General features: G+C 46.9%; 1 protein-coding gene across 7 annotated transcripts in view; it reads left to right on the top strand.

The window, feature by feature from the left end:
- Positions 1–5,388: 5,388 nt before the first annotated feature.
- The window catches only part of SLC16A5 (solute carrier family 16 member 5), a 109,242-nt gene continuing 88,277 nt past the window's right edge, over positions 5,389–26,353 (top strand). For 2 of the 7 annotated variants that reach the window (XR_012270524.1, XM_073663146.1), the window contains exons 1-2: positions 21,168–21,298; positions 24,239–24,455. Coding sequence is in view for 6 of the 7 variants with exons in the window: in XM_073663146.1 (XP_073519247.1) it covers positions 24,269–24,455 (187 nt within the window). In the remaining variant the exon portion in view is untranslated. Of the gene's footprint in view, positions 5,590–21,167; positions 21,432–21,699; positions 21,888–24,238; positions 24,456–26,353 lie in introns of those variants that run through there. The other 5 variants (XM_073663151.1, XM_073663148.1, XM_073663147.1 and 2 more) reach the window with 5 other exon arrangements.

Raw genomic sequence — 26,353 nt, 5'->3', positions numbered from 1 at the left:
AGCAGAAGGCCCGAGGGAGCTGGACCTGGGTGGATCAATAGTGGGGACGGCCAGAGAACGGACAGAAGGAGAGCTCAGGGTCACGCTCCGGACTTATTTGGGGGTTGGCTGGATCCAGAACCTGGTGGACGCAGCACGGCTCGGGAGGTCACTCGAAGCTGGAGTGACCAGAACATCAGCAGTGAGTAAACAACCTAAACTGCATAACCCGACTCTGTCTCTGATTGCCGTCTACACTGCATCACCACAACCCCCATCCTCTGCACCTGATCCCCCTGAGGCTATACCCCACCCGTTGGGGGTTATATCATCAAAGCTGCACCTACACCATCAGCCTCAGCGGACCCTGCTGCAGCGGCGGCCACAGTGACCGCAACACAACGGGTGGCGTAGTCGACATTAAGAACTTAGCAACATCTGTAGGACTGCCACATACAACTCAGTTTGACACCCTGGGCACGGACCGGGTCACAGCCACTCGGAGACTACAACCCCCATCTGATCCGGCTCCGGATATTCCCATAAAGAATATGGCCCAGGGGGCGCGTCAACTTTGGCGTAGTCGGCAGGATTACGTGCCCGCAACACCCGGGTACTGCGTGCCTGAAGGAAAGTGCAAGTTTACCTCAAGAAGAAGTCTCCTGCCGGTTCCGGAGGGTCCCCGCCATCGGACCCCATCACCAGTCGATTCCAGCCGGTTGTCCGCCATTAACAGCGTTTTCCCGCCATCTGCAGAGTTTCCCGCCACTGGGAAGCGATTCCCGCCATTTCCAAAGGTTTCCCGCCTTGGAAGAGCGGACGCCATTATGGGCGTGCCAGAGGGTGGCGAGAGGCCACCTCCCATCGTGGGCCAGGACCGAAAATGGCGCCAAAAGTGGAAACCGCCCCCACCAACAGAGACTGTGATGCTAGAGGTGTCTGTCAGCGTGAAAGAACCGCCCCTGGAGCTGACAGTCACCCAGTGGCCCCGGGACCGCCCTCGAAGGGGGAGGAGACGAAAGAAAAGAACGAAGATGGGTGCCGCCTGGAGCAGTCTGGAGCGAGCGCACCCGGAGGCAGGAAGCCTGGAAAGAAGTAGCAGAGGAGCTCACCCGGAGATGGCGAGAGAGCAGAGCAGCACCGGCCCGCTGGCCAGGAGCCTGCTAGAAGAAGAGCAGAGCAGCACCGACCCGTTGGTCAGGAGCCTGCTAGAAACCACGACCCCACTAGGCCTAGTGGAGGTCCTCGCACAGCTCCCCCAAGACCGGGAGTGTGCACAGACTGCCTTGGAGGGCCTCGCACGGAGGATGGCCCGGGTACAGCGAGAGACATTGGCGGAGTGGAGCCGAGAGATGGCCCAGCAAACCAAGACCCGGAGCACGCCAGCCAAGATGAGGAGACAGACCGCCTCTGAGGACGGCGCGGGAGGACCCAAGGCCGGAGACGGCGCCGAGAAGGGAGCCGAACGCATGGAGGCAGGTAAAGGGGACGTCTATACCCCAAATCAAGACACCGCTTGCCTGCCCCAACTCCCCGTCGCAGAGCCCGAAAGTCCCCCTGCTGTGCCCGAAAACGCCATGTCACCGACGCAGACTAGGCCCCAACCGGAAGCCGCCGCGACCCCTGTGACGTCACACGCACCGACCCCGAGCGTGACCAAGCAGGAAGTAACACCAGCCTGGTCGCAGGGCCTAGAATTCCCGGGCGTCGCATCACCAACAGCGCCCCCTACCTCCGCGGAGCCTCCGGCCTGGCCGCAAGGCCAGGTAGCCCAGGGCGCCGCCGTCCTAACGGTGCCCTTCACCTTCCAGGTGCCCCAGGCCTGGCCGCAAGGCCTGGGCAACCCGGGCGCCACCACCACCGCGCCCGCACCCGTAAAACCAAGGGTGCCGCGTCTGGGAGAGGACTTGTTTGCCCAGCACACGTGGCCGGACGGGCAGCCTTTCATCTGGCCCCAGAGGTATTATGAACTGGAGCACCAGAGGAGAGTTGGGGCCATGTGTGCACCCCTGATTCCGGCTCCGAAGCCCGTGATAAGGATCTCGCCCCCGCTTGAAGAGGCCCAATTTGAGTGGGACCCCACCGGAGAAGACCTAATGGGGTTCACTCAGGAAACCAGGGCAGCTGCAGCGGAGCGTGCTGAGTGTTGCCGACAGCAGCTCGAGGAGTTTGCGAGGGAGCGGAGAGAGAGGCGGGTCCGGGAACAACAGGCCCAAATAAGGAGCGCCGAGCAGAAGAGCCGAACCAGGAGGGACCCCCGTGCAGCGCACAGTCCCCGTACCACCGGGACTGTAATAAAGTTTAACCTGCAGCATGGGTGGGGCTTCATCAGAGACAACAACACCCCCGGCGACGTCTTTGTCACGCGCAGAGACGTGGAGTCCCATCTGCCGGAGGGGCACAGAGGTCGTGACCTTTACATCGGGGACGAGGTCACCTTTACCCGGCACAAGTGTGCCAAAGGACCTTACGCCCTCCATGTGCATCGCCTGACAGAGGAGGAGCTGCGATGTGAGGAGGAAGAGCAAGAGGATCCGGACGGGTCTGAAGCTGAGATCCCCAAAGAAGGAGCAGGAGGAAGACGTTGTTGGGTACAGCGGAGCAGGTGCTGTAAATAGTTACCCGATCGGGGTATAAAGAAACTGTTACTGCAAATATAGTCCCCGTTGGGACCAGCTGAGTGAACTGTTTACCCGTTTACCCTTAATTCCACAGGCTGAGGACTGTGAGCAGCCATTCCCTTTCCCTCCTTAACTGGCCGAGGACTGAGAGCGGCCATACCCTTGTATATAGTTGCGCGTCCTAAAGCGCCCCCTACCGGTTTTATAGGAAAACCAGTTTTCCAGAGAGACTGTCGCACTTTACCCGGTCACACGTTGCACAGTGACCGGAGGAGGAGCCAGAGGCGACGAGAAAGTTTTATATATATAATGTTTTATATATTTTATATGTTTATGAAAAATTTTGTATGTTTTTGGTGTTTTTGTCTTACAGCCCGAGGACGTGCTGTGATTTACCAGGGGGGAATGTAGCACCCTGAGGATTCGGCTGCTACAGGGGTACTGCACCTCAACCCAGAGGTGTGATATTCCACTCCCGAGTAAGGAAGGAGTGTGGAACTGAGCTCGGTAGGCTGCATGCACTACACACATCCCATTTCCGAGGAGCAGACCGACGGTACTCCCACTTAGAAATGTGCAGGTACGACTGAGTCTGTTCCTGGCTGGAGTGGGAGGGGGGTGGTACATCCCAAGTAGTGTAGGGGCAGATAGGGGGAGCAGCCTGGGTAAAGATAGGAGCTCATTGGGTGCTGGTCACCTGAGCTCACACATAGAGGGTGTATATAAGGTGGGCACCAACTAAGAACAGGGTCAGTTGCAGAGAGGAAGTCAGAGAGCAGAGAAGAAAGACCCAGAGTGAGAGAGGAGAAGAGAGAGAGAGACCCAGAGGGGGAAACAGCAGAAAAGGACTCCAAGATCCCAACTTAAATCCCCGGGTGAAGAGTCGGCACAGGGTACCGGAACCCAAGCTGGTGGGGGGCAAAACACACCCCAGCCAGAGACCGGAGACCGTGGGCAGCGTTTGTCACGGTCACCCACCACATCCACCACGAAGGCATACCACGTGGAGGGCCAGGGAACCCGAGGCCAAGGGTCTCCCAGCAGAAGGCCCGAGGGAGCTGGACCTGGGTGGATCAATAGTGGGGACGGCCAGAGAACGGACAGAAGGAGAGCTCAGGGTCACGCTCCGGACTTATTTGGGGGTTGGCTGGATCCAGAACCTGGTGGACGCAGCACGGCTCGGGAGGTCACTCGAAGCTGGAGTGACCAGAACATCAGCAGTGAGTAAACAACCTAAACTGCATAACCCGACTCTGTCTCTGATTGCCGTCTACACTGCATCACCACAACCCCCATCCTCTGCACCTGATCCCCCTGAGGCTATACCCCACCCGTTGGGGGTTATATCATCAAAGCTGCACCTACACCATCAGCCTCAGCGGACCCTGCTGCAGCGGCGGCCACAGTGACCGCAACACAACGGGTGGCGTAGTCGACATTAAGAACTTAGCAACATCTGTAGGACTGCCACATACAACTCAGTTTGACACCCTGGGCACGGACCGGGTCACAGCCACTCGGAGACTACAACCCCCATCTGATCCGGCTCCGGATATTCCCATAAAGAATATGGCCCAGGGGGCGCGTCACATGCACACACACACGCATATATACACACATTAAAAACACACATTGCTGCACACACACATAGGCCACGGCCCCAGTATCAGTATTTGGTCAGTATTCAGTCAGTATTTTGTCTCAGGAGTGGGAGCCAAAACCAGTTGTGGGTGATAAATGCAGAATTGGTGACTTGTTTCTATTATACCTTTTCTCTGATTGTTCCTCATCTGGTTTTGGCTCCCACTCCTGAGAAAAAATACTGACCGAATACTGACCGAATACTGATAGTGGGGCCGTGGCCTAATACTGATTACCACACATTCAATTACGCACATTTCACATACTTTCCTGCATGGCTGTCATATCCTAGCAAGTGTAAAGGGAACTGTGGCAGAGCCTGGTTCCTGCCAAAGTTGTTCTCTCCAGATTTCTTCCCTTTCTTCATTTGTCTGTCCCGAAAGAACAGTTTGAATTAAATTACAACAGCCAGCGATACGCTCTGACGGTTGAAACTTAAAGAAACAGGAGATGGATGAAGTCAGGATCTCCAGATAACCCCTCTCCACATCCCTATCACACTGCACCAGGTGTAAATGCCCAGCTTACCTGTACCTACTCTCACTGCACTCCTGGATTTTTTCTTATCACATATTAATTATATGTCAACCAAAGAAATCAATGGGGGTCTGACAGCAGTGATGCTCTGCAAGGTAAAACAATACTGATATAGAATACTGCACCAATTTTAAAGAATAATGAATATGCACGAATTAAAAATCCTTTCCATCAAAAGTCAATACTCTCAGTCATAACAGAATTGTCAATCATGGGGAAACCTCTCTCTAGTAATAAGATCAGATCACAAAATACAATGCAAAAGCTACAAAGAGCTTATGCAAACATAAGCAAAACAGTTACCTTGCTTCATTTGTGTGAAAAAGGAAATATTTAAGCTATGATATTTGCTTATGATGTACTTTGCTACTTTTTACAGAATAAAATAACATTGTGCCATGTGATGATCAGCATGTTGATCTGGTACCATTCGTCATACGGTTTTGCATGTTCATCCATATCTCTGCGCCTGCTTAGACTGTACTGAATTCCTGCATTTACTGTAAATTGCTTTCCTCTATCCATTCTCGTAGCCCTGCCTATATTCTTTCCCTCCTCCCTAACAAATCTTTCGCTTCCCTCCTTCGATCGCACTTTTCCTCCCTCCTTTTACTTTTTCCCTTCATGTCTCCTCCCTTTTCCTACTTATGCCTTTCTGCTGAATTGTGTTCTGCATCCCACACCTAACTCCTGACCCAGAAGCACCATGAAAAAAGAAATCAACTAAGTGGGTAAAGGGGGCAGGTGAGAAGCTCGGTGGACAAGTCAACACGTGAAAAGTAAAATGAGGCCCTGCAATTTAATAGAAATTGTAAGTTTATATCAGCGTTAAGTCGTCCTCTATAATAATGTACTAATCCTTTCATATGCAACATATCTGCTTTCCTCTTCCTAATACTTTGCACAACCTTGTCTCATGCTATTAGTTTACCGTGCGTAATGTGAGTCAATGTTCCTGCTGACTAAATACACATGCAATTAATGGAAAATATTTAACTAGATAAAGTGCTACTTCCACATCCTTAGCAATCAAATTGTATCATACATTTGCTTCTTGCTTTACTATGATTAAAATATATTTTTCCATATATTATATGTATCTGTGCATCCATGTACCCATAAATCTGTCAATGGGGCATTTTTTGAAACTGGATGTATGAATACTGATTGGGTAAAATACAAAAACGTACACACACTACAGTTAAACTCATGTGTACACTTTTACTAATTGATAATTACTAATTGAAATGTGTCACAATTTTACCCACACCCATAATCAAAGGGGCCATGAAATCTTTGTACACAAATATTAGTGATAAAAATAGTTTTTTCCACTAACAAAGTACATTTTAAAGAGAACCTTGCAGCCGATACTTGCTGCCTGATCCACGGGCAGCATATATTAAGCACTGGCCCGACCGAGCCGGGATGTAGACTAGTCGGACAGGTGGGTCCCCGGCAGCTTCCCCCTGCCCACTACCCTGGAGTCATAGGTCTCTGCCTATAAGCAGACAGGGCAGCGGACATGGAAACGTCGCCAGGGAACCCAACTGTCCGACTAGTCTAAAGCCCGGCTTGGTACCCGGTGGCTATTAAAGTTATTAAAGTATGTATTTCTCTGAAATGCCGCAGCATTTCACAATTAAATATATCTGGCTAGATTCCTGCAGCCACTGTCTAATACCTGCTGCCCATGTATTGGGCAGCAATACATGCTGTCATGTTCACTTTAATCAATAGATCTTAGAAGAAAAATAAGTTCCACAATAGGAGCTGTAAAAAAAAATGTTCCTGTGCTGAGATAATCTTATAAATGTTCCCCTGCTATGTACTGTGTAATGTCTGTGTCTGACTGTAAAGGAAAATGGTCTGATAATACCACAGCTCCTGGGCAGGGAGGAAGCAAAAGACAGGATACAGACAGGACAGCATGGGATCGCTGTGTGCTAAAACATTTCCCAGCCTGTTTTATCACAGGAATGAGTGCTGCAGCATGTATCAGACAGTGGCTGCAGGATTCCAGCCATGTATGTTTAACGCTGAAATGTTGCAGCATTTCAGAGAAAAACATACTTTAACTCCTTACCGACATATCACGTATTGGTACGTCATATGCCGGCTACCTGACTGTGATACGGGCCCGCACTCCGAACCCACATCTTTCCAGGCACATGACTGTTAAAATCACAGATTAAATTAACAGCCATGGGTGAAGTGGATCTCGGCCCTCACAGCTGTTAACCTGTTAAATCCTACTGTCAATCTGTGACAGCAGCATTTAACACGCGCCAGCTGAGGAGTATGTCATTCCACATGTCCATCGGCACACCCGTGACGTGATCGCAGGGCACCGGTGGGTTGGCATGTCAGCTGAGGATCTGCTGAAGTCCTACATGCTTGTCATGACGACCCTCCTGTGAAAGCCAGCGGATAGCTGGCGTTCATAGAAGATCGTGATTTTCTCTATATATAGCAGTGCTAATGCACTGCAATGTACAGTATAAGCGATCAGACCATCGCAGCTTCAAGTCCCCTAAGGGGACTACTAAATACATTAAAAAATGAAAAAAAAGTTTGAAAAAATACAAAAACACAAAAGTTCAAATCACCCCCCTTTTGCCTCATTAAAAAAACAAAACAAAGTAAAAAAAAAAAACACATATTTGGTATCGCTGTGCTTGTAAAAGTCTGATCTATCAAAATATAAAATAAATGAAGCCAATCAGTAAACAGCATAATGAGAAAAAAAATCAAAACACCAGAATTACGTTTATGGGCAGCCGCAACATTGCAATAAAATGCAATAAGAGGTGATCAAAACATTGTATCAACCCGAAAATATTAACAGTAAAAACGTCAGCTCAGGGCGCAAAAACTATGCCCTCACCCAGCCCCAGACCAAAAAACAATTGTGGAATTGTACTTTTTTTGCAATTTCAACGCACTTGGAATTTTTTTCCTCCTTTCCAGTGCATGACATGATAAAAATAAGCCCTCAAATGGTTATGTGGACGGAAAAATCAAAGAGTTATGGTTCTTGAAAAAAGGTGAGGAAAAAATGAAAAAAAACGGAAAATAGCTAGAGTGGCCTGTATTGGATATGCAAGGGCATTAAAAGGAGAGTATGCCTCTGTTCATTATTTTTCATCAATAAGTGGCCAAAAAAAATTCTGTTGAAAAACCACTGTAAGGAATTAAATTGATCTTGTTTGATTTGTTTATTGAAAACAGAAGTAAACTTGGGAATTTTGATAATAAACCTAATGTGCAACTGGTGTTGAATAATTTGCATTGCAACAGTAATGGTCTGGTGATGTTGTTTGTTAGAATTTGTGACAAGTTACTAATTGCTAAGAATCCCATTGTTGTGACCCCCACTGGTCTCAAAACGTTGACCCAGAGTCCCACGTTTGAATGGAGTGGCAGTTGAGCATGCATCCTCTGCAGCTCCATCCAAAGACTATGCTACTGATGGAGATAATCAAGCTCTGAACTCAGCTTGTCAGTCCCACAGACTTTAAGTGGAGCGGAAGAGTGCATGCTTTAGGCTGTGTGCCCACGATGCGTATTTGGTGCGTTTTTTGGTGCGTATTTGCAGCGCGTAAATGCTCCTGAAACGCATTGCATACCTTATCCCATGACTTCCTATGACATTCTGCAAGTTCTGTGCACATGGTCCGTATTTTTTCTGCGCAGATTTTACTCGCAGAAAAAATACGGACATGACCAATTCTTGTGCATTTCTGCATGCGTATTTGCCTATACAATGCATTGGAAAAACGCATGGCAAATATGCATGCAAATACGCGTCAAATACACGTCAAATACGCATGTAAAAATCGCATGCGTTTTTCTGCCAAGGAGATGCAGAAATGCTTAGGAAAATTTCTGCTTCATTTCTGCATTGTGGGCACTAAGCCTTACTGTCCTTCCATTCAATCAGGGGACTTGAGATTAGTGATGAGCGAGCATGCTCGCTAGTGCTCGGTGCTCGCCCAAGCATCTCACTGCTTGAGATGCTCGGCACTCGCTAAGTATTTCCGGGGTTGCTCGGCGTTAGATTGGGTCCCCTCCCTGCATGTTTGGCACTCTTTAGAGCGGCAATCAACATGCAGGGATTGTCTGCCACACATTGTAATGCCGCAGCCATGTTTGTGGTGGTATTACAGTGATTGGCTGGCCGCACAGCGTCATCAGGTCTACATCAGACCTGGCGCCGCCATGCTCGTCAGTCTCCTCCACAATAAGGCAGTGTAGGGAGAAGTGCTGCTGAGCTAGGGAGAGATTTGGTTGTTTATTAGTTAGTGTAGGTATTCTACAAGATTCTCTACATATCCATCTCAACTAACAGTCCTTCTGAGGACTAATCCAGCTGCAGAGATATCAGTGCTTGGCAGGCAGGCAGGATATATAGCAGACGGCAGAGCACATAGCAAGAGGGTCAATTCCAGTTCTGTCTGTTGGTGCTTTTCCAGATATTTGTATTTGTAGAAATAGGCCCAGGTATCAGGGGCCAGGAATAATTTTTTTTTATCTTAATCCTGATTATTTGATGAAAAAGCAATCTAGAGAACACCGTTTTTCTGCGCCATTTGCTTGTTGGCACTGCAGAATACAGCCAGGTCCTTTCCATATTACAGCGCTAAAAATCCAGCTATTTAAAACTGTGGTTTGTCCTTCACACGGATCACATATAATTGCCTGAAAATATTGCCATTTCTGGCCTCCATTAAAATTTTGTTGCAGTGTGTCAGCGAACTTATTGACACGAGGTCGGCGCTGTTAAAAATAGTTACCTACAGGCCAGCTATTTAAAACTGTGGTTTGTCCGTCACACATATCACATATAAGTTCACTCAAAATTCTGCCATTTCTGGCCTCTATTAAAATTTTGTTTCAGTGGGTCAGTGAAGTTATTGACACCAGTTTGCTGTTAAAAATAGTTACCTACAGGTCAGCTATTTAAAACTGTGGTTTGTCCATCACACGGATCACATAAGTTTGCTCCAAATTCAGCCATTTGTAGTGAGCGTGGAAGATATTGTCCTCCATTTAAACTGGGCAAGGCACGTGGCAAGGGACGGGAACTGGACGTGATGGTGATGGTGCATGCAGAGGTCGATGCCTTGGGCAAGCTGAAATTGTGCCACAACAAACACATACATTTTCTCGCTCAACCTTCCTGTCCCAATTAATAGGGGACCACACAACAACGCTATTGAACAGAGATCAGTGTGAAAAGGTTATTGGTTGGATAGCAGATAATGCTTCCAGTCTCTTAGCCACCACCACCACCCCGTCTTCCACACGGTAAAGTCTCAATCTGGACTGCATATTCCTCACCCTGATCCTCCTTCCTCCCACCATGCCAAGTGCCCAGAGACAACTGATCCCACACTTGGACACTCCGAAGAGCTGTTCACTTTTCCATTTATAGATTCGGGCCTCTCGCCTAGTCCACTTGAAGCGGGGCAAGAGGATATAGCATGTAGCGATGCCCAAATATTTGAGCAGCCACGGTCATACGAAGGGGATGGTGGGAAAGTGTCACAAGAGGTGGACGATGATGAGACACATTTGCCAGAAAGTCAGGAGGAGGACCAGGGTGCGGAAGTGGAAGACGAGGTGGTGGATGATATAGTAACTGACCCAACCTGGCAGGAGAACATACAGAGCGAGGACAGCAGCACACAGGGGGAGGGAGGCAGAGCACCCCAACAGGCAGGAAGAAGCAGTTTGGTGGCAGCAGACAGAAGGTGGGCAACCGTTCCCCGTAACACCAACACGACGGCAGTTGCCAGTACAACTGTTAGGTCTTCCCGAGTTTGGTTGTTTTTTAAAGACTCTGCCGATAACCCCAAAAAGGCCATTTGCACCACCTGCCAGGCCAGAATCAGCAGGGGTAGCAAAACTACCAGCCTGACCACCAGCAGCATGATCAGGCACATGGCAGCAAAGTGTGTCACCCAGGGGGATATAGGGGACTCGGTACCCGGGCCTTTTACCTTGCTTAGGATGTCACGGCAGTCGGCTCCCGGGCCCGTACTCTGGGGTCTCTCTTGAAAAAGGGTTTTTTGGTGTACAGTTTGTTTCGTGACGCCACCTGTGGTTTCCGGTAATGGTTACTGGAGCTGCTGCAGACCACCGGGGGTGATGGGATGGCAGCTGGGATGTTTCCGCTCCCCACAGGCGGAGCGAGCCCCCGGGGCAGTGTAGGTGCAGATGGTGGTGATGCTGGGGCTTGTGGTGCAGGAGAGATGGCGCAGCGGAAATAACTGACGAAGGCAGTGGAGTGCAGTCAACCGAGTTTTACTCACAGTTCTGTTCAAGTTCCTCAGGTACACTGTACGGGTGTCAGCCTCCCGCGTCGCACTGCATCTACCAGACAAGGGGTTCAGCACTTTCTCAAGTATATCAGGAGCGCTTGACGGAACCCCGCTTTTGTATATTCCTTTCTAGACCAACTTCCCGCGCTGGGTATTCTCCCTCCTGCCCTGCGCTTACCACACACAGTCCCGATCGGGTGCTCTGAAGTCCCTCTGGGCAACCTGGAGTTCCCGGACCTACTTGATGCCCCTCACTGTGACTAGGGTGAGACTGTGGCAACTGTACCATGGAAGTGCAGAAGCCTCCGGTTTTCCCGCCAAGACCTGGAGTAACACGGCTGGTTCAGGGACCGGTTCCCTTCTTGCGGCCTGATCCCTCTGACACTTGGCAGATTCGGGCGTACGGGTGCTGTCCTGCACTCACCGTACCCCCTGGGATCCCTTATGTTACCGGAGCCTTTCTCCTCTGCTCCCCTCCTGGGCCTCTATTACTAGGCCCCACTCATGGAGCAGAGCGCCTGAAGAGACTTTGCTCCCCTCCTCTTCTTTCACTGAGTCCACCCTGACTCACTGTCCTGCACAGTACTGCACTGCCAACCTAAGATGGCTTCCCTTTATATATAACTCCCATTATAGTGCTCCCTTATTCTACATCCTCCACCCACACCCACTACTGGTTCCCCCTCTCTTTGGTTCCCCCCACTCCAGCCAGGGACAGGGCTCAGCAGAACACAGTGCATCTTGCCCTTCCAGCCGGCCTGGAGCAGTGTAGTGTTGAATGTGGGTGTTGGGGTTCCGGGCAGCACTCCCTCCTTACCTGAGAGAAGGAGACACCACACCTCTGGGTGAGGTGCAGTACCTCTGTGGCGACTGAACCCTCAGGGGCGCCACAAAAGCACCCGACTTTGTGGGCCGAATCCCAGGGTCCAGGAACAGTGTCTGCGGGTGAAACCACGGCTTCTTCGGCTATTGGGCGTGCAAGCCAATCCCCTCTCCATAGTGCATGCGAAGATGCCTCCAGCCCTGCACCTGTCGTTGCACACCATCAGCAAGCACGTCTTGTCCCAGCGCAGCGTTCAGTTGTCCATACCCCAGTCCTTGGAACGCAAGCGCAAATACGCAGCCAACGCCCCACAGGCCACACTACTAAATTCCCACATTTCGCAACTGCTTTCGCTTGAAATGTTTCCTTTTAGGCTTGTGGAAACGGAAGCTTTCCGCAACCTGATGGCGGTGGCCGTCCCTGAGTACTCGGTCCCCAGCCGCCACTATTTCTCCCGGTGTGCCGTCCCTGAATTACACAAGCACGTGTCCCACAACATTAGCCGTGCCCTCAACAATGCAGTTACTGGGAAAGTTCACCTAACCACGGACACATGGACAAGTGCTTGTGGGCAGTGATGGTACATCTTGCTAACGGCACACTGGGTTAGCATAGTGGAAGTCGGGACTCAGTCGGACCTTGGGGCATCGTCCCGACGCTGAGGATTGCGCGCCCTAGGTCAATCAGGGTTGCCCCCACAGTCTACAGCTCCTGCACCTCAGCCTCCTCCTCCTCTTCAGGCTTCATCTCCAAAATGACCAAATCAGTCAAGCTGGAAGCACTGCAGCACTGCCTCAGCCAAGCGGCAATAGGCTGTGCTGAAGCTAATATGCTTAGGTGACAAACCGCACAATGCTGAAGAGTTGTGGACAGCTCTGAAAGAGCAGGCAGGCAGATCTGTGGCTGACACCGCTGATGTGCTTAACCTCGTGGTTCAGCGGTTTCTCAAAACCTACCCGGAGCTGCTGGATCTGCTTGTCAAAGTATGCCGCCTGTGTGCCCATTTTACAAAGTCAGCTACAGCTTCCGCCGCCCTTGCCGTGCTTCAGCAGCATTTGCAGCTTCCGGCTCACCGACTGGTGTGTGATGTCCCCACGCATTGGAACTCTACACTGCAGATGTTGGGAAGGATTTGTGAGCAGAAAAGGTCAGTTGTTGACTACCAGCATCTACAAGGCCTTCGGTATTCGGTTCAGACTCCACACATAAGACCTCAGGAGTGGATATGGATGTCAGACATCTGTACCATCCTCCAAAACTTTGAGGACTCCACCAAGATGGTGAGCGGCAATGACACCGGAATTAGCGTCACCATCCCACTTCTCTGTCTTCTGAAATGCTCTCTGCTCACAATCAAAAAGGATGCATTACAGGCGGAGCACGATGAGATGGAGCAATGAACCATGCAGGGTGATTACACACAGCCCAGCCTCATCTCATCCCAACGTGGATTTGGTGACAATGAAGAAGAGGAGGCAGAATAGGAAGAACAGGAGCTAGTTTCATGCGCTATAGACGGTACTACCTGCACAACTGTCATACCATCTGTTCAGCGTGGATGGCCTGAGGACAGGGAGGAGGAGAGCATGGTCTGTCGTCCTCTTGGTGAGGACACGGAAGTCTTTCCTGTTAGCAGTCTGGCACTCATGGCTGATTATATGTTACGCTGCCTTTCCTGTGACCCTCACGTTCTCAAAATTTTGTGTGACAGTCATTACTGGTTGGTGACACTTCTAGACCCACGCTACAAGGAGAACTTTATATCTCTTATTCCTGAGGCGGAGAAGTCTACAAAAATGTGGCAGTACCAGAGGGCCCTTGTTGCGGAACTATTAAAAAAATTCCCATCTGAAAACGCTGGCGGCAGAGGTCACAGTTCGTTGGACAAGCAAGGAGTACAGGCGAGAGAGACACAAATGCAATCCAGCAGAGGCAGGGGAACACTGTCAAAGTTCTGGGAGAGTTTTCTCAGTCCCTCCTATCGCACAGGCCCTGAGGCATGGGGTACTCTCTGTAGCATCGGCGTCTCTGCCTCCTGCCCGGCAGAGACGCCGTCCCCCTTACTGCCGCGGTCCTGCTCCGGCATCTTCTGGACCCCCTGCAGCTGCTGCTGGGCACGCAGCTTCCCTGGCCCTGTGCTTAGGGCGTGAGCGTGCTCCCTCCCTCTTAAAGGGGCCGCGCGCACCGTCCTTTAAAGTCCCCGGCCAATGGCCGGAGGACTTCCCCTATAAAAGACACCTCCTCCAATATGGAGGTGCCCGTGCAAGGTTGTAGCTTTGTGTTTGATACTCTGCTTCAGCCCTCAGGTCCCGCAGCTAGCCTGACTACAAGTCCAGCCTGCCAGCCTGGCTACAAGTCCAGCCCGCCATCCAGACTACAAGTCCAGCCCGCCAGCCAGACTACAAGTCCAGCCCGCCAGCCAGACTACAAGTCCAGCCCGCCAGCCAGACTACAAGTCCAGCCCGCCAGCCAGACTACAAGTCCAGCCCGCCAGCCAGACTACAAGTCCAGCCCGCCAGCCAGACTACAAGTCCAGTCCGCCATCCGGACTACTAGTTCAGTCCATCTGCTTGTCTACTCTCCAGGCTGACAGTCTGCCTACAGCCAGTCCGCCAGTCTGTCTATGGGCTCCGTCCGCCTGCTTACCTGGAAGCACCTGCCCGTTACCTGCCGTGCCTGCCAGCCCGCTTACCTAGAAGAACCTGCCTGTTACCTGCCGTGCCTACCAGCCAGCCTACCAGGAGGTTCCTGCCTGTTGCCTGCCGTGCCTACCAGCCAGCCTACCTGGAGGCTCCTGCCTGTTACCTGCCATGCCTGCCAGTCCGTCTGCCCGGATCACCCGTCAGCCTGCCTGCCGTGCTCATCTGCTGTACCAGTCAGTCCCTGCCTTCTGACCCGTGGGAGTCACCTGCTCTCATACAAGGTCGGTCCCCAGAGTAGCACCTGGTCCCTCTGCTCGGTCCCTCTCTGGTCACGGAGTCGATTGAGCCGCCCTACGACCTTGGTCGGTCAGAGTTGATACCTAGTTACGCCCCTCTGGTCCCTCCTTGCACCGCGGCACAGAGGTTCCACCACCTGGATCCGTAACAATCTCACAAGGAGTGCAAAGTTTGGGAAGATGCTGAGGGACCGTACCTTGCCAACCGTACCAACGTCCTCCGTGATTCCTCTTTGCCTTATAATTATTGGGCATCCAAGCTGGACACGTGGAATGAACTGGCTCTCTACGCCTTGAAGGTCCTGGCCTGCCCTGCTGCTAGCGTTTTATCAGAGCGGGTTTTTAGTGCCGCTGGTGGAATTATAACTGATAAGCACATCCGCCTGTCAAATGAAAATGCTGACAGGCTGACTCTTATAAAAATGAACAAGGGCTGGATTGGGCCAGACTTCTCAACAACACCCAATGATAGCAGCGTAACATAAACTCAAATACAGTGTCTTTTTTTGGGAGGTGTATACCCATGCACCTTTTCACACCCACACATGGGTATACGCTTCCTGATTTTGGCTATTTGCTCTTGTCCTCCTCCTTCTCCTCATGCTCCACCACCATATCAGCTAGGTGACTGGTCTGTGATGCAACACCCACATAATTTTTTTAAAGGGTGTTTATGATGCCCGTAAAAAATTTTTTGTTATACAGTATGTTCATATATACCCCCCCAGGGGTAAATGTTTGCCAGCCCATACACTTAGTGCATGGGCATTACAAGTATAGGAGACCCGCTCCTGTCTAATGAATGGGAACATTTTTTTATGAGGCCCTCCTCCATGTCTCTTTCAAGGGGCATTGGAGTGCCTCCAAATTTTTAGCAACCCTTGCATTCACTGCATAGGCCAACACTATGGAAGACCAACTTCCTAATAATGGGAACATTGTTTTCAGGAGGCCCTCTGATCTCCTCGTCTCTTCCATGGGGCATTGGAGTGCCTCCAAATTTTTGGCAACCCTTGCATTCACTGCATAGGCAAACAATGGGAGACCTACTTCCTAATAATGGGAACATTGTTTTCAGGAGGCCCTTCTCTAAGTCTCTTTAAAGGGGTATTGGGGTGCGTCCAGATTTTCAGAGGGGTATTGGGGTGCATTAAAATTTTGGGCAGACCTGCCACTCACTGCATACGCAATAACAGTATAGGAGACCCACTCTTTAGTAATGGGAACAACAAAGCATAACCGGCTGATGGCTCTCTTAGAATAGCGAGGGCCAACTGCTGGCCCTTTAAGAATAGTTAAGGCCGCCTGATGGCCCTATAAAAATAGTCTTTGTGACTTTCAGAGTCCCTCCTTCATAAATGAAACAGGATGTGTCTGATCATGTCTCACACACCACATGGTCAGATAAGGTCGTAAAATGTTAAAATGACATTTCCCAGTGAATGCATTTGTCACGGTTGAAAGCAATGCAAAAGTGCAAAAATGCATCAAACACGCTACTTGTGAACATAGCCCAAGGTGTGGAGGAGTATTTTTGGTTATTTATTTTGCCTTATATACAAGTCATTACAGTGGAAAGGATGTTCCTTAACATATTTCCCAGGAAAATCCATTTTGGTTTCGTTTTTGTATGTTTTATTGTGAGTCTGTAAAAGTGGTGTAATACCTCTGACAGCGTTGTTGACAGTAGTGATCTGGGAGTCAGAAATGCTTCCAGGGGTCTTCCCCATGCTGTTCCTATGTTATTTGAGCACTGTTCCCCTCGATTTGGGCAATTTTTAGGCCCTCTGCAGACCGCCGAGTGGAGCTGCCTGAAAAATGCTCGAGTTTCCCATAGACTTACATTGGGCTCGTTGCTCGGGTCAAACACCCGAGCATTCCAATTTGCTCGACCCGAGCATCGAGCACCCGAGCATTTTAGTGCTCGCCCGTCACTACTTGGGACCCCTGCTCTTATGATCTTCAAAGGAAACAGCAATGGGGATAGCTGGTAAGCCATAATATCAGCCCCTTTAGGCTTGCACTGAGCCCATTTTAAAGAAGATAGCCCATAGAGGTTTGTGCTGATTGTTGTAGAATTGTTTGGCTATTTTCTAATACAGAATTTCCCAAGCAGTACATTGGAAGCTTCATGTGGCTTCCCGGTAGTTCGCAGCTACAGATTTTATTGTGCACTAATGACTGCAGGAAGGTCACAATTAGAATTTGCAATTATGATTTACCATATCACCGGCACTTAATCTTTTACAGGATTTTAAAAGGGTTACTTAGCTATTATGTAATATTAACCCCTTAATGACTGGAGTATTTTCTGTTTTTGCGTTTTCGTGTTTTGCTCCCAATTCTTCCCACAGCCATAACTTTTTTATTTTTTGGTCAATATGGCTGTGTGAGGGCTTATTTTTGCGGGACAAGTTGTACTTTTGAATGACATCACTGGTTTTACCATATCGTGCCCTAGAAAACGAGAAAAAAATTCCAAGTGTGGTGAAATTGCAAAAAAAGTGCAATACCACAGTTGTTGTTTTTTTGTTGTTTTTTTTACCACGTTCACCGAATGCTAGAACTGACCAGACATTATTATTCTCCAGGTCATTACGAGTTCGTAGATACCAAACATGTATAAGGTTCTTTTTTATTTAAGTGGTGAAAAATAAATCCAAAGTTTTCAAAAAAAAAATGGCGCCATTTTCCGAGACCCATAGCGTCCCTATTTTTCATGATATGAGGCCGAGTGAAGGCTTATTTTTTGCACGTAGAGCTGACGGTTTTATTGATATCATTTTGGGATAGGTACGATGTTTTGATCGCCCGTTATTGCATTTTATTGCAATATTGTGGCAACAAAAAAAATGTAATTCTGGCGTTTCTAATTTTTTTCTAGTTACGCCGTTTACCGATCGGATTAATTATTTTTTTATATTGATATATCTGGCAATTCTGAACACGGCAATACCAAATATGAGTATGTGTGTGGGGGGGGGGGGGTTACGGTTTTTATTTTGAATGGAGTGAAAGGGGAGTGATTTAAACATTTATTTTTTTGAATTTTTTTATATTTTTAAAAACATTTTTTTACATTTTTTGCATGCTTCAAAAGTCTCCATGGGAGACTTGAAGCTGCAATTATCTGATTGCCTCTGTTACATAGAGGCGATGAGCAGATCGCTTGTGTGTAGCAGATTTGCTCACTTGCTATGAGCACAGACCGCTGGGTGCTCGGTGGCGCTCATAGCAATCTGGTAGTGACAACCACAGGGGTCTCCTGTAGACCCCGGGGTGTCATGCCAGTGGGCGGGGCATTTGACGCGCTTCCCGGAAGGGTGAGTTAAATGCCGCTGTCAGAGATTAACAGCGGCATTTAACTAGTTAACAGCCGGGGGTGGATCGCGACTCCACTCGCGGCTGTTGCGGGCACATGTCAGCTGTATAGATCAGCTGACTTGTGCCCGGAAAGGTGCGGGCTCAGCGCCGGAGCCTGCACCAAACAGGGGGTTATGATGTGTGGCGTATTATTAAGCCTCACGTCAGAAAGGGGTTAAATGGGCTGTAGGCTACAAGCCTGCTGTTACTCTATGTGACTATAGACAAATGAATACTGACATCACGCGCACTGTGTGCTGTGAGAATTCACCAGTACTGGCACAGGGAGCTGGCAGTCATGTGATCGCAAATATGCGATATGCATACTTTCGGCCACATTCCAACTAGTCTTATCCGGCCTTTCTCAATACATTTGTATTGAGCGAGGACGCACTCATCTAGTTGGCACATGACCGCATGTATGCAAATCATATACTTGCAGCCACATGACATCTCGCTCCCGTGCCAGCACCAGAGAATCATGCAGACTTGTAGCCTAAGGCCCTTTAATTTTGTAACACAGAATGCAAAATGTTTTGATTTTTGTTGTGTGGATTTCTATTTGGTCTAATGTTTCTGTTTTGTATAAGTTTTATTTTAAAAGACAACAAATTACAAATTTCTAATTACAAATTAAAGGTCCTACCAAGGACTCATTCAAACGTCCATGACTCACGTACATGTTCTAGGGTTTTTCACGGATAGAACATGTACCCATTATAATCTATGGGACTGTTGACATGTCTGTGTTTTTTTGTTAACCAGTGTTCCCCAAAAAATTAGGGAGACATGTCCGATCTTGTTCTGAATCAAAATGACCCAAAATTACCCAATGGGTCCATAAATATCGCAGACAGCTCACGGATGACATCAGTGTGCATTATGTGTGCTGTGATTATGATTGTAATGTATGCGATTTGAATAATTGTGTTGATCTTATGTCACTTCTATTGAAAGAAATGCAGGAGTCTAGTCAGCATTTGACTGCAAGTATGCAAATCACATACATGTGGTCACGTGACCGCCCACACGGGAAATACATGGGAATTGTGACAGTGTTGCGCGCTGCATTTATTTCAGCCCAATCACCAAGCTGCTGGTCATGGTAGCATGTATAGGCCGCGCAGCCTACACAAAGAAGCACGAGGCTCATAATCGATAGTGAATAAATCGAGATGTTTTGAAAATGTTGTTTCCATTTTTTCATTATTTGTATATCACTGACATGTCTATCGATACTGTGATTTCTATAATTCCATGACTTTTCCTTAATGGTGTTGCAATTCCAATATTGAGGTGTGTATGAACCGCAGATTATTTATCGTCAACAAGGCCCAGTGAATCCATAAGTCGCCCAAACATTATATTAGTTTGTAGATAGATATGTGATTCCATATCTGTTTGAGGTCTGTGTGCTGCAGGACAAATGTGTGATTAATGCAAATATTTGGGGCAAAGTACAAACCTCACAAAACTTTGGTAAAATGTATGTTGCTGTACATTACTTTATAACACCTCCTATGACTTGTCCGACACTCTAAGGCCTCGTTCACACGTTCAGTATTTGTTCAGTATTTTACCTCAGTATGTGTAAACCAAAACCAGGACAGGAACAATCAGAGGAAAAGTATAATAGAAACACGTCACCACTTCTGTATTTATCACCCACTCCTGGTTTTGGCTTATAAATACTGAGGTAAAATACTGACCAAATACTGAACGTGTGCATGTGGTCTAATAATTCAGACACCTGTCTATTAATATCAACTAGAAATGTCCTTCTAATTTAGTAATGTCACTTGTAACAGTATACGGTGTGTCTATGGTACGAGCGGCTATGAGTGTGGTAAACTTGGGTGTGGGGGAGGGTCACTGTCAGACGTTATAAGAATCTGACATCACTGAGACATCCAGTGTCCAATATTTGTGTTCCTTTTCGCTCTTCTCCTTTATATTCCTTAATGGTTCTCCTAAGAGGTTAATTCAAAGAGTGAGATGCGGTTACAACTAGTAAGAAGGTTATGTTATATATATCAATATGATGTGCTTAATGCATAAATCACCTATTAAGAAAAAAATACATTGTGCATAACAGAATTGTTTTCTAGAATGGTTGAGTTATCAGGTATGACATCTTAAAGGGGTATTCACACCTTGTACATGTTTGGCATATACCATACCAACAGATTATGCTATAAATGTATGGTAGGTGCGGATGCCACCGACGGGCTCTGCATTTATCACGTGCACGGGGCACTGATGTGTGCCGCTAATAGTGAACATATGTATGGAAATTCAACTTCTCTCTCCACTCAAAGCAGTGAGTGATGCCCCATTCTCGAGACAGATGTGATGTCGATTGATGGGACCCGCTTATACTATACATGTACAGGATGGTATTACCCCTTTAGGCCATGCCCCTACAATGAGCTATTGGGGAGTTTTGATGTTGCAGATTTTCTGCACCTATTAAGTAAACTTGCATTTTCCATTGCTTTTTTTACATGCGTTTTTCTCACATTTTTGACACACTTTTGCAGTTTTTGTCTCTTGGTTGACGTGCACACATTCAGTATTTGGTCAGTTTTTTACATCAGTATGTGTAAGCCAAAACCAGGAGTGGGTGATAAATCCAGAAGTGGTGACGTGTTTCTATTATACTTTTCTCTGATTGTTCCACTCCTGATTTTAACTTACAAATACTGATGGAAAATACTGACGAAATACTGAATGTGGCCCATGAATCACCAAAAACTCATCTTAAGGTTGTAGCCCTTCGAGTTAATTATGGTTTACTGTCCAGTTGATTGCAGTGGGTGAGAGGTGATGCCCAGGTTGCCCCACCCTATACCCCATACAACTCACTGCATGCCCGTGTACTGTGCAGATGCTGTGTCACGATTACCTGACGCCAGGTGTCCCTCTGATGCAGGTGAAAGGGGAGGGAATGTCAGGCTAGGCACTGCAGGTGTGTCCTGGTGAGGGAGGAGAGCAGCTAGATTACACCTGTCACAGGTAACAGAGAGGAGGAAGGCTGCAGACCTAAAGGTGACCTAGGATGACACGCCAGGTACCAATACTAAAGTAACTGCGCATATAGTGGCTCCAGAAAGGAGAGTTTTTGTGTTGGGCTGAAGGAGCAGATCCACTAGTAAGAACTTTTCTAAGTGGTCATGTGTGGCTTTTGAGAAGCTGTATGAAAGGTAACTGTGATATCTAGGAGGAAGTTAAGAAGGAACAGAAAATCCTATTTCATCTGTGGTTTGTCATGGCTGTGTGTCAGCTGTTAATCTGTACATGGAAACTATCAGTATGTCACATCTTAGGTTTTACGCATGTTCTACTCTGCATGTTTATCTATGTGATGCATTCAGGAGAGGTGGAATATGTCTTTGCGTGAATGGTTTGCTGTATCTGTAGGCACACAAGGATCAGACATTTTGTTAAAACCACCTATCTAACATTATGTAGGTCCTCCACACGCAGCTCACTGGTCGAGGTGTGGCATTCATTGGACCTTTGAAGGCAACCAGCACTTTTTGTTTTGTGCTATGTTAAATCTTCTGTGGGACCGGACCTTTGCACCCCATGCAAATAGCACTTGAGCAGCCATGACGCTGTTGCTAGTCTTCAGATTGCCATTCTTTGGACCGCTTTTGGTAGGTACTCACTATTGCATGCTCAGCTTCTTAGGCCATGTTCCCATAAAGTGTAGATGTGTTTTTATTTTTTTGTATTATTATAAAAACTTTGCTGCATTTAAGAGCAGGACCCCACTATCAGTATTTGGTCAGTATTTTTCTCAGGAGTGGGAGCCAAAACCAGATGAGGAACAATCAGAGAAAAGGTATAATAGAAACAAGTCACCAATTCTGCATTTATCACCCACTCCTGGTTTTGTCTCCAACTCCTGAGAAAAAATACTGACCGAATACTGATAGTGGGGCCGTGGCCTAAGAGTAGTAAGGTGTATGTGATTTCGTGAACTCACACCTATTGTGTATTAGTAATGTAACAGAGCTGGGCATCCCCCCCCCCGCTCATAGACTTCTATGGGGAGCTTGGGGGGGGGGGGGAGCAGTTGTGTTTTTAGTGCAGAATTGCAAAAATTCTGCAGCCAAAAAAGTCATTTAAAATCTGGGTTAAATGAATAAACGAAATCAATAAACAAAGCAGATTGCTATTGTATGTTTTGGTGTGGACACTCGTGGAAAATGCATGTCCGTTTTAAAAATGTCATTATCAAGTGCTGACTCACTTGCTGCCTAACCTCTCACCCTTGACAGGTGCCATTGTAGCAAGATAAATGCTATCTTCTTCACTTGTCGGTGGTTTTAACGTTCTGGCTCATCCCTGTGTGTACATATATATATATTGCTGTGTGAAGTTGTAAGTTATACGTATGTGCTTATTACAAAATATGTATGCGTGTAATAAATATATATATATACAGTATATATGTCTGATGCTTAGTCAATTGAATTGTTTTGAGATTCTATCCCAGGCAGAAGTAGTTTCTTTATTTTTTTTCCTAGGTTTTATGTTTTGTCAGTCGAGATTGATAAATTCTGTCCTGCAGTCAAGTGCTATAAATACAAACTGACATTATTCTAGCACATGATGACCTACAGCGCGGACAGGCACTGCTGCTATATGGATGTGATGTGGCTATGAGTTCCTGTGTTTGTAGACTGTTGTATATGCACCTAGGCTCACATCAGTTCTCTCGGTCCCAGAGATTATTGCCATACAGACAACACTGGAGAACATGGCTTTAAGCCACTATGTTTTAAGGCCACTGATATTAAAGCAAGTTGTACAGGGCCCCTATGAAAACCTGCACCATGATCATAGAGATGAGCTAAAACATCATATACTGTTGTACACGTCTTCAATCTCCCTGAGAAACATAATCCTGTATTAGAACATGGACCACAGTCTTAAGCATATTAGTAGAGATTAATGAATCTATGGAAATACACTCAACTAGAATTTTGCAATGGGAATATTTCCTATTAAATGGATTCAGATTTCCCTTAACATATTTTATATGTTAAAAATCAAATAAATGAATTTCCCTACACAAGAGGCTGAAATACTATCAGAGTAAAGCCTCATTCCGATGTCTGTGATTTTTCACCCATTCAATAAATGGTCCAAGCGTCATCAATGTTTTGTACTTATTTGCGTGACTTTAATCTGTGACTTGGGAGAAAATTGGATATACCTGTGTTTTGTTTGTTTTTTATTTTGGTTTTACTTTTAAAAAATCCAGACGTGACCAGACCCATAGATAATGGGTACATGTTCTATCCGTGAAAAAACGGATGTCTGATTGAGACATGCCTGTGTGTGTTAAAAAAATGGTCCTGGTGTCATCTGTATGTCTGTTTGTACCATCAGTGTCATCACTGTTTTTCACAGATGGCTAAAAGAAATACATTGCAAAGTTTCTCCTATACAGTGCTAAACATGGAGCGCACATAAATGCCATATCTCTTTTGTGTGTTATGGACCTATAGACTTTTATTGACCTTTTTCATCCGTGCTACCAGAAATAAATGGACTTGTCTCTGTGAGTTTTGCACAGAAACATGGTCTGTTAAAAAAAAAAAAAGAAAAACATGGACATGTGAACAGCCGTGTAGATTATAATGGAAAAAAAACAGGCCTTATCCAGACGTCCATATTGCACATGTTCTAACACTAGCAAAGCTCTTACTCACACATTTGCTCATCCTTACCTATCAGCATTCCTCACTTCATGAGGCTCATCTGTCTGGAGTTCTTTTCGTCTATGATAATTTGATTTATATTACTAGTTTTTCTATTACTCTTTGTACAGATACACTACTAATGGACATTACATTGTGCATGCCTAATATCTCTAAATGGCCAAAATTAGCAATTTTAGCCATTATGTTACTAAATATGTGTGTGATTCTGAAAATGGGAACTAAGTGGTTTCACAGCAAGTATGGATTTATACACAACTCCTCTCATTGTGCAGATTACACCATAGGAAGCCACCTGTGTCAAAATGGAGACCCCTGATGGACCATGGGCATGGGGGGTGCTTGTTGCTGCAATGTTAACCCATGGATTGACGCTCGGATTTCCTTCCTCCATTGGAGTGTTTTATACGGACCTCCAGAACTCCTTCCAGGCAACAAACACTGAGATATCCTGGTTCCCATCAATTATGATGGCTGTGCTGCATGCAGGAGGTTTGTATAAAAATAATCTTTCCATGTGTCATAATATTCATAGACTATATTAGCTTTATGTCATGATAATATATCTAGTTCTTATATGAGCAATACCTGTTTATCAGTCATTTAAAGGAGGGTTCTGATTTTAAGTAGTTTGTCCATGGGAATGCTGAAAATACTGCTTGCCCCAGCAGTCCTAAATATGAATTGATCAGGGATACTTTACTAACTTGGCAATTACCCTCTAATATACATTGTTTCAAATCCCATAATTTTCAAGATCTCTCTGGGGTACCTGAATGAAAACTCTTCTGTACATTCAGAGGCTGATACCCTGATCATTTGCTGCTCACGCAAATGAGCCATGTAGCTGTGAGAACAGGACAGGCTTTCAGCCTTTTGAGTGTATCAAACAATGGTGCTTTTCACAGACTGCAAGCTCCAATCTTGAAAATGATAAGCAAATGCAACCAAAATAAAATGAGTATTTTTTTTTTTCTAATTACTGTAGATACTATTTCTGCTTTACTTGCATAAGATAGACCTAGGTTTAGACCAGGGGTCTCAAACTGAGCTGGGTATATGGGCCGCATACGGAAAAAAATTTAATTTGGGGGGCCGCATTCTTTGCATGACAAAGTGACATTTTTAGTGATACCATTTTTTTTCTATACACGTTTTGAACTGGTCCCCATGTTGCAGTATTGCCCCATCCGGGTCCCCATGTTGCAGTATTGCCCCCATCCTGGTCCCCATATTGTAGGAATGTCCCCCATCCAGGTGCCCATAGTGCACATAACAACAGAGGGGAAAAAAAAAAGATTCTTCTCACCTGTCCTCCGTTCCCTCGGCATCCTGCACATGCAGCACCATAGACCCCTTGACAATCGCGGCCCGGTCCAGGAGCAACCGACATAAGCGCTGTAGTGACAGTGACGTCATACGCCGCTGCGCTGGGACGCAGATGTCAGCTGCTAGCCTCTGATAGGCCAGCGGCTGGCATTGGTATTGCTGTGCAGAGAGCCGGTCTCTGCACGGCAATACACTAAACTAAAGCGCCGATGTCGGTAGCTCCTGGACCAGGCCACGATCGGGGTCTATGGTGTCTGCGGGCCGCGTATTTGAGACCCCTGGTTTAGACTGTTATTGTCCCCATGTAAAAAAAAACAAGAAGTTGTCATGAGAATTACATAAGGTCTTGTTATGGTATTCCATTCCTAAACTCAACTAGTAAACATATATAATTACCGTCCTCTACCTTGTGTGAACACCGCAAAAACATTTAAGAGTCTTGTAAAGTTTTCTGTCACTTACAAATGATGGGCGTCATAGGCTTAGTAACATGAGCTAAATGCCTGCACCCATGTCTATGCCTTTCAACAACATGCTATGCACCTAAGAGCAGCTCAAATCTGCAATTATTATTTTTTTTCTTTTCTTTTCATGCCAATTCGGCATGAGAAAACTATACAAGTCTAGGAGTGTGTGTGAAACGTCGGACAGCACTCTGAGGACAAATGACTTCCTCCGTCTTCTCCAGGGAGAGAATGGGAGCACAGTGCACTGACACTCGGCTCAAACTCTGACAGAGTTTGATCTGAGAGTATTTTAGAATCAGCCCTAATATTGCTTGAGAGAATCGACGGCCGTGTGACTCCAGTCTAAGTATACAACTGGGAGGTAAAAATGTTTTATTTAGGCTTCCTTCATAAACACTTTCTTGGCAGTGTTTTTCCACTTTGTTCACACCTGTGTCTTGACATTCTGTTTGTTCTGTTTTACGTACAGATAAACAAATACAATTTATAACATGTATTTTTCTGGACTTTTCAGTGGCTTTTGCTGCATTTTTTTTTTTTTTTAAATGATTGGTCTTATTTAACAAAGACTGATATTGTAACCGCCAATGAAAG

This window comes from Phyllobates terribilis, unplaced genomic scaffold (genome assembly GCF_046119375.1).
Source record: "Phyllobates terribilis strain yellow unplaced genomic scaffold, ASM4611937v1 Scaffold_100__1_contigs__length_5926523, whole genome shotgun sequence".
NCBI classification, from domain to species: domain Eukaryota; kingdom Metazoa; phylum Chordata; class Amphibia; order Anura; family Dendrobatidae; genus Phyllobates; species Phyllobates terribilis.
This window is presented reverse-complemented; position numbering and strand designations above follow the sequence as displayed.